The 13,806-nt window shown below is 45.8% G+C and overlaps 1 protein-coding gene across 1 annotated transcript in view; it reads right to left on the reverse strand.

Annotated features, from left to right (window-relative positions):
* Window positions 1–673: 673 nt before the first annotated feature.
* Window positions 674–13,806, reverse strand: part of TRAF3IP2 (TRAF3 interacting protein 2) — a 55,619-nt gene continuing 42,486 nt past the window's right edge. The window contains exons 5-9 of the mRNA XM_030199219.1: window positions 9,996–10,084; window positions 9,729–9,797; window positions 4,402–4,518; window positions 1,542–1,616; window positions 674–1,168 (exon numbers count right to left, since the gene is read on the reverse strand). Of these exons, the coding sequence (XP_030055079.1) occupies window positions 1,022–1,168; window positions 1,542–1,616; window positions 4,402–4,518; window positions 9,729–9,797; window positions 9,996–10,084 (497 nt within the window). The 3' untranslated portion in view covers window positions 674–1,021. The remainder of the gene's footprint in view (window positions 1,169–1,541; window positions 1,617–4,401; window positions 4,519–9,728; window positions 9,798–9,995; window positions 10,085–13,806) is intronic.

Here is a 13,806-nt window from a genome sequence, read left to right on the forward strand (position 1 = left end):
GCAGTCTGCAGCAGGCATTTGCTGAAAACTGAGTATGTGCAGGTGCCGGTATCATGGACAGTAGCGTTTTTGTTACCATCAGGGAGAAGTCTTCAGGTGGCAGAGCTTGAGATCCCTACCAGCTACCACCAAATGTGTGATACTGTTGGGTGGGCCTGAACCCTAAGTAGGTGGGCCCTGGCCCACCTAGGCCCACCTGTGGCTACGCCACTGTGGAGCAGGCTCTCACAGGCTCGCAAGAGCCGGTTGTTAAGTTTTTAAGAATTTTGGGAGCCGGTTGTTAAAGTAGGGCCCTCCATGGCTACTTTAAGAAGTGGCTCCCAAAATGTGGGCTTGGGCCCCCTGCCGAATTCTCTTTTTCTTTACTGGTGGGGATGCTGAGCCCCGCCAGCCATGTAAATAGACTACTGCTGCTCCCCGCTCTTTGTTTCCAGCTCTGAGCAGCAGGCTGGGACTTCTCAAGCATGTGAAAGAAGTTCCAGCATGCTGCTCAGAGCAAGATGTTGGGAGTGGTGGCAGTCCAACTATTGGCTGCCAGCAAAGGTATGCCTAGCGTGCCCGCACGAAGGGAGGGAGGAGAGAGAGGCAAGTTTTGCTCTCCGCCCACCCCCACCCCCGGCCACTCCTGGCCCTTCCAACTGCAGAGCTGGCTACGTCTGGAGAAAGAGCTTGTTGTTAAAAATTTACCAGCACACCCCTGGTTGTACCTGAGACAATGGAGGGTTAAGATTATAAATATAAAAATCCAAAGCAGCAAAGAATCTCCCCTTAAGATTTAGGGCTCTATCAGTCAGTTAAAAGCTCACAAATGGATAAATAGATCACAAAAACCCTTGAAAGGAGGAAAGGCAGAGGCTTCATTGCACAACGCAAGCCTCAAGGATTTTATGGGGATCCCTTGAAGATGTGAGTTTCCTGCATAGCAACACACAGTCCTCCACAGAAGTACACAAAAGGTCCCATCAGAAAGCATCCCCGCTGCCCACAAGAAGAAGCTTCATCCCAGTACCACAGTTCATGTTCAGATTGGCTTCACGTGGATGGTGGGTGGGGGCCCGATGCGAGGAGCAATGTACTCTTCCTCTCTCAGTAACCGCAGCAAGATCTGTTTCTTATTATTTGGCCACCGATAAATGTGTGTGTTCCGAAGCCAGGTAGGCACATGTACCTGTAAATAAGAAAAACAAATGCACACAGCATAACTCTCCTATCTGTCATACATCTGAACTGAAATCTTTGCATCTTCAGAACCTCCTGTGGGAATCAAACCACAAAAATCTGAAAACTTATAGTCTACTTATGTGAGTGTGTGTGTGTGGGAGGGAGGAGGTTTGATAGGAGACAGCGTGATGTCACAAGGCTGAAGCCAGTCCACCCAAGGAGGTTTTAATTCTCCCCACTGTAGCCACCGCCATCTTGGTACACTCAAAACAATGTAATTGATAGGGAGACAAACTCCGCCTACTGGCTTCAGGCCGGATAATGGGCCAAGCACGCTCCTGCCATCTCCTGTTAATCAAACTTCCTTGATTCTCACTCACCTGCTTTGCATTGGGGAAGAGTACAGGGATGAATCTGAAGTTCATGCTTCCTTGCTCGATGAACTCAATCTGCATCTGAAATGACAAACGATAGGTTGAAAGCTACCTCTGACAGGAACTGTTTCCTTTTTCTGATTGCCCAATGCTTACTCAAGTGTTTCTCCCTTGGAGTATTCCTATTGTCTGAATTAATGACACAGTGGAGCTCATTGCTCTAGAAATTCCAGGGTTCCACCAGCAATCAAATGGCTCCAGGTTTCCATGTGTAATATACTGAGGAGGACAGTGAGAAGAAGCAGGAGAAAGAGAGGACTGAAGGTGGTAGAGAAGGAAATAGAGTATCCATCCTTCTTCCCACCTCAGACTCTGAATATTTCTTGCTGATGCCTGGATATGGCCATCATACATAGTAACATAGTAGATGACGGCAGAAAAAGACCTGCACGGTCCACCCAGTCTGCCCAACAAGATAAACTCACATGTGCCATTTTTTGTGTATACCTTACCTAGATTTATACCTGTCTTTTTCAGGGCACAGACCCTATAAGTCTGCCCAGCACTATCCCCACCTCCCAACCACCAGCCCCGCCTCCCACCACCAGTCTGGCACAGACCGTATAAGTCTCCCCAGCACTATCCCCACCTCCCAACCACCAGCCCTGCCTCCCACCACCGGCTAAGCTTGTGGGGATCCCTTCCTTCTGAGCAGAATTCCTTTATGTTTATCCCACGCATGTTTGAATTCCGTTACCGTCATCATTCGGGGGAGAAGCACGTCGGTGTGGTGGGCACGAGCTGCAGGCCAACCTTAGATAACACCTCCTATTGAGGTGGGCAGTGCCGGGGCGGGTCACAACACCATGCCCACTGTCAGCAGATGAAGGCAGTATCGAGGTTGAGGTGCCAATCAGCGCCATTAGGCCTGGTGAAAGTTCTCAGCTCCTGTTTCTTGGACTCTATAAGTACATAAGTATTTCCATACTGGGACAGACCAAAGGCCCATCAAGCCTAGCATCCTGTTTCCAACAGTGGCCAATCCAGGTCACAAATACCTGGCAAGATCCCAAATGAAATGCCTATGAGCCCGGTGTTCAAAGAACTATGCTGCTCCTGTGTCTGCAGTGCCTGAATGGGTGGGGCCAACAGGTGCAGCAGCAGTGATGGTGCCGAAGAGGGTGGGAGGGGCCAGGAGGGTTGGCCCAGATGTAGGTATCTGTGAGGGTGGGCAGGGCCGGCAGGCTCGGCCCTGATGAGGGCAGTGGCAAGGCCTGCATGCGCTGAGACAGGACTTAGGTCTTAATGGTGCTGGATGCAGCCAGGCCTCTCAATGTGTCCTCCGCTCAGAACAGGACCATTTCTGGGTTTCCGATGGCTAAGCAGTTGAGCAGGTGCAGCCAGGCCCCCCTGAAGTGTCTTCCACTCACTACAGGCCAATTTCTGGGTTCCCAGTGGCTGAGCAGTTGTGGTCAGGCCTCCCCCCCCCCCCCCCCGATATGTCCTCTGCCCAGGACAGGACCATTCCTGGGTTTCCAGTGGTTGAGTACTTGAGGAGACAATCTGGGGCTAAGGCATGGAGCTCTATCCAGTAAGGGTAAGAATGTTTGATGTTTCCTTGGGGGGCCAGATAGCCTCTAGAGGACTTCATGATGGGGAAATCTGAAAGGCCAGAGAAAGGGCCTGGTGGCATCTGATTTGCAGCAGCCACACCAGAGGAGGCCTGGTTGCGGAGCAGGCAGAGTTGTCATTACCAGTGTAGGGCTCAGTATAGCTTCGAGCGGGAACAGTGTCCTGGAGAGTGTCTCGCCTGTGCATCTGGGTGTTGAGACATGCGGCCATAAAGCATGTGGGCACAGAGATATGCGGCAATAGAACAAGCAGGCAGGATGAGGTGTGCTAGTCCTAGATATTGGACACATACCTCTTGAGCCTGGAACCCTCATGTAGGTGCCCGCATCCAGGGCGCTTATTACAATTGGTGTTTGTATCCTGACAGCTGTTCCATTGAGGTGTAAATTTGTGTGAGCAGATTAATCGTTCTTTGGTGGAGAATTGAAAAATGCAACCATTGGGAACGGTAGACTGAAACAGAAAGTGGGGTTGCCTGGACTCGCCCAGCAAGGGTATGTACTGCACATGCTCAGAGGGATTTGAGAAAAAAAAAAATCTCTGTGAGCTATTTTGGAGGTCTTCCGGAGGGCGGAACCAGTTAAGTACCAATGTTCAGCACTTAAGTGGCCAGGGTATCCACATAAATGGGACCGCATCTTTATACAGCAGCCCATGGCTGGTTAAGTACCTCCATATAAACCGGGTAGTCAATGCCTATCCAGGAATACCGCCAGTGACGGTCAGCAAAATGCTCGCTACTGCCAGATTAATATTTACCCCGTGAATTCTTTATTTATGTTCAGATTGAAGGGGAAATAACGGGGGATTAAGGAGGACACCTCCCTTAATCCCTCATGTAGAGGGCTGGATGAAACGTGCACTTTCCAAGAACAGCTGTAAATCCCCATGTGGAAACATGAAGTGGGAAAACACATGTAGATTTTTTACCCCCCCCCCCCCCCCCCCCAGGAAATGTAGAAACCATGTCTTCAACCTGCCCCCTTACAGTTTCTACAATTGTTCTTTCTAAACCTGCCAATTACATGAGGGTGTTGTTTGCACTTAAAAATGGTGGAATTTCCACGTGAAATTGCAAATAAGGCCCAGACTGTCCTTCCCAAGAAGACAAGGGGTGTTAGTGAAGGCAACATTTGTAAATTTTAACTTTATGCACCCCAGCCCATTGCTCTAACGACCAGGTCACTCCTCCTCCAAGCCAAGAGAATGAAAAGTCAATGCTGACCCCCCTCACCATTTTGTGAATGTACTTGGTGTGCAGACCATGCTTATCCTTGGTCAGGAGAGAGTCGTCTCCGTCAACATCCTGCAAGTACTTTGGGCTCAGGGCTATGATTATCATCACCGTCTTCTGTTAATAACAGAGAGAGAACAGCATCATTAGAAAAATCACAAGAGCAACTTCCTCATTCTGCTCCCTCTCTCGTGCACATGACACATGACGCTTCTTAACTACTACTACTACTACTATTTAGCATTTCTATAGCGCTACAAGGCGTACGCAGCGCTGCACAAACATAGAAGAAAGACAGTCCCTGCTCAAAGAGCTATGTAATAAAAGTGAGCCAAGTATAGGACAATCAAGCCATTGTGACATCACTGATGAGGTTGGCTCTTATTGGTGGCCTGAGGCATTATGACATCACAATATCACCTCTGATTACAAGAGACTACTACTACTACTATTTAGCATTTCTATAGCGCTACAAGGCGTACGCAGCGCTGCACAAACATAGAAGAAAGACAGTCCCTGCTCAAAGAGCTATGTAATAAAAGTGAGCCAAGTATAGGACAATCAAGCCATTGTGACATCACTGATGAGGTTGGCTCTTATTGGTGGCCTGAGGCATTATGACATCACAATATCACCTCTGATTACAAGAGACTACTACTACTACTATTTAGCATTTCTATAGCGCTACAAGGCGTACGCAGCGCTGCACAAACATAGAAGAAAGACAGTCCCTGCTCAAAGAGCTATGTAATAAAAGTGAGCCAAGTATAGGACAATCAAGCCATTGTGACATCACTGATGAGGTTGGCTCTTATTGGTGGCCTGAGGCATTATGACATCACAACATTAGCTCTGGTTACAAGAGACTACTACTACTACTATTTATCACTTCTATAGCGCTACAAGGCATATGCAGCGCTGCACAAACATAGAAGAAAGACAGTCCCTGCTCAAAGAGCTTACAATCTAATAGACAAAAAATAAAGTAAGCAAATCAAATCAATTATTGTGTACAGGAAGGAGGAGGGTAGGTGGAGGCAGGTGGTTACAAGTGGTTACGAGTCAAAAGCAATGTTAAAGAGGTGGGCTTTCAGTCTAGATTTAAAGGTGGCCAAGGATGGGGCAAGACGTAGGGGCTCAGGAAGTTTATTCCAGGCGTAGGGTGCAGCGAGACAGAAGGTGCGAAGTCTGGAGTTGGCAGTAGTGGAGAAGGGAACAGATAAGAAGGATTTATCCATGGATTTATCCATGACCAAACTACTGTGAAGCAAAGCAAGTTACTGTTATTTTCCCTAAAAGTTTAAGCAATATTACTGATACTTTTCTGCCCAGACTGAGTTTATGGGAACCTGAGAGACAACAAATTACAGAAAATTTCTCTTATACCTGGCAATGATAAGAAGCATTCAGTTTCCTCACCCAAAAAGCCAATGCACTACCCCAAGGGTGTAGGAGACCACCACTTCACGGTGTTGAGGGTCTCTATTGGGGATAGATGTTTAAGTTGTCCTGATGACATCTGGAGTGTATATAAATTAAAGACCCTCTCACTCTTCCCCACAATCCCATCCCTTCACAGGGCCCTGTGTCTCCCCAAGGTAGAAAGAAAAGGCTACACTGGAAAATATTCAAAGAGGTAGATTAATCTGTCTACTTGATTTAAAAACAAGACCCAAAGGAAGATTGAACACAAATTGGCTTTTCTTCCAATTGGTTAGAGGATGGTATACAGACTCAAATGAAAAATCAAGATAACAGATATCATCAATTTTGTTCTTTAAAATGGTAGAGACTACTATAAAGTACAAAATTACAGAGCATATTCAAAAGCATGGATTAATGAGACAAAGTCAACATGGATTTAGTGAAGGGAAATCTTGCCTCACATTTCTTGGAAGGGGTGAACAAACATGTGGCTAAAGGGGAGCCGGTTGATATTGTATATCTGGATTTTCAAAAGGCGTTTGACAAAGTACCTCATGAAAGACTCAAGAGGAAATTGGAGAGTCATGGGATAGGAGGTAGTGTTCTATTGTGGATTAAAAACTGGTTAAAGGATAGAAAACAGAGAGTAGGGTTAAATGGTGAGTGTTCTCAATGGAGAAGGGTTGTTAGTGGGGTTCCCCAGGGGTCTGTGCTGGGACCGCTGCTTTTTAACATATTTATAAATGGTCTAGAGATGGGAGTAACTAGTGAGGTAATTACATTTGCTGACAACACAAAATTATTCAAAGTTGTTAAATCGCGAGAGGATTATGAAGAATTATAAGAAGACCTTATGAGACTGGAAGATTGGACGTCTAAATGGCAGATGACGTTTAAATTGAACAAGTGCAAAGTGATGCATGTGGGAAGCAGGAACCCGAACTATAGCTACGTAATGCAAGGTTCCATAGATTCCATGTTAGGAGTCACCGAACAAGAAAGGGATCTTGGCGTCGTTGTTGTTGATACGTTGAAACCTTCTGCTCAGTGTGCTGCAGCGGCTAAGAAAGCAAATAGAATGTTAGGTATTATTAGGAAAGGATTGGAAAACAAAAGTGAGGACATTATAATGCCTTTTTATCGGTCCATGGTGCAACCACACCTCGAATATTGTGTGCAATTCTGGTCGCTGCATCTCAAAAAAGATATAGTGGAATTAGAAAAGGTGCAGAGAAGGGCGACAAAAATGATAAAGGGGATGGGATGAGTTCCCTATGAGGAAAGACTGAAGCAGCTAGGGCTCTTCAGCTTGGAGAAAAGACGGCTAAGGGGAGAAATGATAGAGGTCTATAAAATAATGAGTGGAGTGGAACAGGTAGACGTGAAGTGTTTACGCTTTCTAAAAATACTAGGACTAGGGGGCATGTGATGAAGCTACAAGGTAGTAAATTTAAAATGAATCGGAGAAAAGTTTTCTTCACTCAACGTGTAATTAAACTCTGGAATTCATTGCTAGAGAATGTGATAATGGCGGTTAGCTTAGCAGAGTTTTAAAAAGGTTTGAATGGCTTCCTAAAGGAAAAGCCCATAGACCATTATTAAATTGGACTTGGGGAAAATCCACTGTTTCTGGGATAAGCAGCATAAAATGTACTGAACTTTTTCGGGATCTTGCCAGGTATTTGTGACCTGGATTGTCCACTGTTGGAAACAGGATGCTGGGCTTGATAGACCGTTGGACTGTTCCAGTGTCACTACTTATGTACTTATATCTAATATTTAGACACAGTGGGTATATCTCTGTTTCTGGAGGGCTCACAATTTAAAGGTTAAAAACAAAAAAAGAGTTGAAGTGGGAATTGAACCTGGGTCCCTTGGTTTACAGTCCACGGCACTGACCACTAGGTTACCCTTCAGACCTGCTTGCTGTTGTGTTCAGACTGTCCACAATACCTGATGTTGTTTCCTTTTTCCAGTGTCACTTTCAAGGGTGAGGGAGGGGGACAATAACCACTGGGGGACTCGTGAGGGGTCATGCCTAATCCCTCCAGTGGTCAACTCATTCAGAGCACCTTTTTATACTCTGGATGGGATTGAAATATGTCTTACTTAGGACAAGTGGCGTAGCTACGGATGGGCACAGGCCCACCCATTCAGGCAAACCCAGCAGCAATGTGGTTGGTGGGGACTCCTGGCATCACTCCATTCCCTCTGCCCCCCCCCCCCCCATCCTGGCAATTGAGGGGGTCTCTTAACTGCATTCCCCCAAGCCCCTACTACCTTTAAATCCTTCTCTTCTTCACTGGCAGCAAGCAAAGACTCATACCTACTGTTCATACTGGCCCCGAGTCTTCCCTCTGACACAACTTCCTGTTTGCAGGACCAGGACATTGCATAAAAGGGGAAGGCTCAGGGTTGGCATGAGCAGCAGGTGTGAGTAGCTGCTGGCAAAGAAGAGAAGGATTTAGAAGGTATTGGGGGCTTGAGAGAATGCAATTAAGATACCACCCCAATTGCTGGGGGAAGGGGAGGAAGAAATGGTGGGGGGGGGGGGGGGGGGCGGGTTTTCATGCCCACCCACTTTGGGCTCAGGCCTGCCCAAAATTGGGTGTCTGGCTATGCCCCTGCTTAGGACACCCTTCTTTTTTGACTTGGACATTTATTCCTGTTCAATTATTCTTGCTGGATGTCCTAAATGTGGGCCCTCCCTAGTCCCCCTACCCCCCAAACACACCCACAACACGCCCCCTTGCTATTTGAAACTCGAGGTTTGGATGTTTTTGGCAGATGGACTTTTTGGGGGCATTTTGAGACGTCCGTCTGCTTTGAAAATGGCTGCTCTAGGTACTAATAACGGGATTAAAAGTAAAGTAACACGTCTTAACAGTAGCCCATGTTAGTAACTTGCCCCCCTAGATGGTACGTCCTGTGGCGGTATATCAAATAAAAATCAGCTCGATCTTGTGATTTGAGCTCTTGGAACAATACCAATTAGTTCCAAGAGCTCAAATCACAATTTTCCTCAAGTCTTTCCACTTCAATTTAGTATGTTGTTATTTTTCCCCAGGTGTTTTTTCATCAGTTCTGCTCTCACTGGTTATTGCTGCACCTAAACGTTTTCCTTTTCTGTAACTGTTGTGTCAGGCGTATTGTGCTCCAATTGCTTGTCAGTTTGTATTTCAAGTCCCTTAAGCACACAGGCAAACAAATAAGAAGCAAGGCAGAAGTGCCACCCAGGCACACTAGCGAACAAAAGAAACAAGGCAGCAACTCCAGACGTCCTCACCTTCCTTATGAAGGCCTTCACTGATGATGTAGCTTGAAACACACTGAACACCAGAGTGAGGCTTGAAGGACACAGAATACTAGAGTGAGGCTTGAAACATAGAAGAAGTGGTAGCAGAGGCAACAATGCAAGGAAAAGACATTCTGGAGCCACCTCTGAGACTGACCACTGGAAGACAAGGTGAGACTGAAAGGAGGATCACGACCACAGTGGTGAAATTGAATGTGATACAAAGAGGACAGTGATGTTGACATTAGATGGTGCTTCCGTGATGCTTGGAAGACATGATCATGTGGCAGCAGTTTTGAATCACTCCATTCCTCATCTGACAGAACACTGTTTTGCTCATGGTGAGGATTTAGGCATTGATGCCTCGATCAGAAGGCTTGCTAAACCTGAGAGGGAACGCATAGCGTGTTTCCCATCTTGAAAACTTTTGGCTTCTTTCATCTTTTCAGGGAAACTTTTGACCCTTCCTGTAAACATCTCCTTACAGATCCACTGAGACTCATTCTCTTGCCCCTAGAAGCTTGGATGTAGCTGCAGGGTGGACCAAATGAGCTCTTTGGATTATTTGATCTCTCTCTAGGATCTGATGGGCTAGTTCTGTACTCACATCACTCAGATAGCGTTCCATCCACTTGATGATATCAATGCCTTGTAATGAGTTCTCAAATATGTCAATCTGCAAGAGAGTAATTCAAGGATCACTGGTGAGGCTTATGGTTGATGGTTTGCCTAGGATATCAGGTAGGGGAGGGGAAGGGAAGAGATGCTAGGCTGTGGTGGGCCAGGAAGGGTGAAGCTCATGGCTGATAGTTTGCCTAGGATGTCAGATTCCCTGTCCCCAGCCCCCAGCTTTGTATTCTATAAGATTACTTACCATAGTTTGAAATCCACAGCTGCGCAGAACGTTCACAAGTTTCACGACCTCACTACCAGTGTCCAGTGAGTAGGTTATAAAGACTTTCCCTGTTACAACGAAGAGAGGTGGAAACACAGACTGTCGTATTCATGAAAGCTGCTTTGTATAGGAAGACAAATTATCTACCCATTGCTCTGCTTTCTCTCATCCAACATCCTGAGTCCCTAGATAAAGTGATTCTTAAGCTACGTCTATAAGTTTGCAAGAAGAACAGGCCTTGCTTTGTGTGATTCTGAGGTAGACAGAAACCCTGCACAGAGGCAAATCTCCTGGGATGGATCTGAGATCTACTGGTCCCAATACCCTTCTTTACTTTACCTTACTTTATTGGTTCTTATATCCCACATTCTCCAAACGGATTCAGTTAATGTGGCTAACAATTTAGAGGCAAAAACAATCGTAATGCTAGAGGTAGTACTGCAAAAATTTAGAGGGAAGACAGTAATAGTGCTTAAGATATTACATTAATATTGCTAGCAAAGATAGTCTGGTATCGTGAACAGGTGATCTCGATACTAATACGTTCATACTGATCAATATGCTGGTTGATATAATAAACACTATTAATGCCTTTTATAAACCAAGCATTCTTTGATTAATAGTAAACATACATAGTAAACATAGTAGATGACGGCAGAAAAAGACCTGCACGGTCCATCCAGTCTGCCCAAGAAGATAAATTCATATGTGCTACTTTTTTATTTGTACTGTCCTCTTCAGTGCACAGACCGTATAAGTCTGGCCAGCCCTATCCCCGCCTCCCAACCACCAGCTCTGGCACAGACCCTATAAGTCTGCAAAGCACTATCCCCGCCTCCCAACTACCAGTCCCGCCTCCCACCACCAGCTCTGGCACAGACCGTATAAGTCTGCCCAGCACTATTCCCGCTGCCCAACCACCAGCCCCAGCACAGACCGTATAAGTCTGCCCAGCACTAGTCCCGCCTCCCAACCACCAGCCCTAGCACAGACCGATAAGTCTGCCCAGCACTAGCCCCGCCTCCCACCACCAGCTCTGGCACAGACTGTATAAGTCTGCCCAGCACTATCCCTGCCTCCCACCACCGGCTCTGGCACAGACCCTATAAGTCTGCCCAGCACTATCCCCACCCCCGCCTCCCACCACCAGCTCTGACACCCATTCTAAGCTAAGCTCCTGAGGATCTTTAGTAAGCAGTCTTATTTCTAGAATTATTCTTCTGATAGAAATGGCTTGAATAAATAGGATTTTACCGGTTTGTGAAAATGTAGGTAGTCTGTTATGTTCCTTAGATCTGCTGGTAGGGGAATCCAGCTGTGTACATTGATTTGGACACCAGCTGGGGAGGTGAAGATGAAGAAACTTTCATTGCTCTTCAATATCTTTCTTATCCATTGGCAACTGTTATCCTGGATCACAACATCAGGGCTTCCTACTATGCTGACGATATTTATTTATTTATTACATTGATACCCAGCGCTTTCCCACTCAAAGCAGGTTCAATGCGGCTTACATAGTAACAGGGATTACAGAGTTTTGATGAAGAAAAATAAGTTAAGTTTAGTAGGACAATAAAAGAAACAGGTAGGTAGAGAAGGGGTAGGTATTCTCTTGCTTTCTCCCTACATCATCTATCTCTTTGAATATTGGACCTCTGCAAGACTGTTCAAAATCTGTATCACAATGGCTGCACTCACACAAACTAGTCTTAAACCCAGAAAAAACAACTGCATGCCGGATACCTGGTAATCGTTCACTTCCGTCATTAGTGCCCCATCTGTTTGACAAGGACATAGTTGCCTGTGCACTCCTTCCGCTATTTAGGGATACAATTAGACTCTCACCTTACTTTTGAAGAGCAAATTTTCCCAGTAATCCAACTAGGCTGTTTTGACACTTCATCAACTTTGTCCCCTTCAGGGTCTTCTAAGTCCTTCCGTGTTGCATACTCTTGTCTAAGCTATTTTCATCTCCTGTATGAACTATTGCAATTCAGTTTATGCAGATATTACCAAGCACAACCTGAAACGTCTACAATCCTTACAAAATATGGCTTCTCGTTTTCTACATCGTGCCAAAAGATACAACTAGGTCACTCCTTTACTACGCTCTCTGCACTGGTTACCTATTGAATTATGTGAGCAATTTAAGATTTTTTGCTTGGCTTGGTTCATTAATCTCATCCCATGGCTTTTCCTACCATCTCTATGCTGATGACTCCCAAATCTACCTTTCTACCCCTGATATCTCACCTTGCATCCAAACCAAAGTTTCAGCGTGCTTGTCTGACATTGCTGTCTGGATGTCTCAACGCCACCTGAAACTAAATATGACCAAAACCGAGCTTCTCATTTTCCCCCTAAACCCACCTCCCCGCTCCCCCCGTTTTCTATTTCTGTTGATGGCTCTCTCATTCTCCCTGTCTCCTCAGCTCGAAACCTTGGGGTCATCTTTGACTCTTCTCTCTCCTTCTCTGCTCATATCCAGCAGATTGCCAAGACCTATCGTTTCTTTCTTTACAACATCCGTAAAATCCGCCCCTTTCTTTCCGAGCACTCTACCAAAACCCTCATCCACATCCTTGTCGCCTCTCGTTTAGACTACTGCAATCTGCTTTTTGCTGGCCTCCCACTTAGTCACCTCTCCCCTCTCCAGTCGGTTCAAAACTCTGCTGCCCGTCTCATCTTCCGCCAGGGTCGCTTTACTCATACTACCCCTCTCCTCAAGACCCTTCACTGGCTTCCTATCCGTTTTCGCATCCTGTTCAAAGTTCTTCTACTAACCTATAAATGTACTCACTCTGCTGCTCCCCAGTATCTCTCCACACTCGTCCTTCCCTACACCCCTTCTCGTGCACTCCGCTCCATGGATAAATCCTTCTTATCTGTTCCCTTCTCCACTACTGCCAACTCCAGACTTCGCACTTCTGTCTCGCTGCACCCTACGCCTGGAATAAACTTCCTGAGCCCCTACGTCTTGCCCCTTCCTTGGCCACCTTTAAATCTAGACTGAAAGCCCACCTCATCAACATTGCTTTTGACTCGAAACCACTCGCCTCCACCTACCCTCCTCTCCTCCTTCCTGTACACATTAATTGATTTGATTTGCTTACTTTGTTTTTTTGTCTATTAGATTGTAAGCTCTTTGAGCAGGGACTATCTTTCTTCTATGTTTGTGCAGCGCTGCGTACGCCTTGTAGCGCTATAGAAATGCTAAATAGTAGTAGTAGTAGGCTTTTAAAGCCTATCACCTGGAATTCCCTTCGTACCATATACTCCAACGCGGTCTTTGCGCTCGTTGGATGTCATTGACTTACTCTCCCTCCATTAAAGAATACCCATTATGAAAGTACTCGAGTCTCAGCATTTTTCTACCTGGCCCAAGACGGTGGAACGAGTTACAAAAATATATTAGATCAGAATCCTTTTTTTTTTTTTAATTTTAAATCCTGTTTAAAAATGTACTTTTATGAATTGGCTTATGGGCTGGTAAAGTCATGAATTCTTTTTTGAGTCATTAGGGCTGAATGAATAGAAGGCGCACTGCTTGTCAGTTCTCTTTCTCTCTATACCTTGTTTTAATCCTTTTTCTACACCCTCCTGAGTGATTGTGTTAACTGTCCTACCCAAGTAATGGCGTTCTTTTCCTAAACTGAGTAATGCTTTTTATGCAACTGTAAACCACTTACATACATAAGTACATAAGTGCTGCCATACTGGGACAGAGTAAAGGTCCATCAAGCCCAGCATCCTGTTTCCAACAGTGGCCAATCCAGGTCACAAATACCTG

This window comes from Microcaecilia unicolor, chromosome 3 (genome assembly GCF_901765095.1).
Source record: "Microcaecilia unicolor chromosome 3, aMicUni1.1, whole genome shotgun sequence".
Taxonomy (NCBI): domain Eukaryota; kingdom Metazoa; phylum Chordata; class Amphibia; order Gymnophiona; family Siphonopidae; genus Microcaecilia; species Microcaecilia unicolor.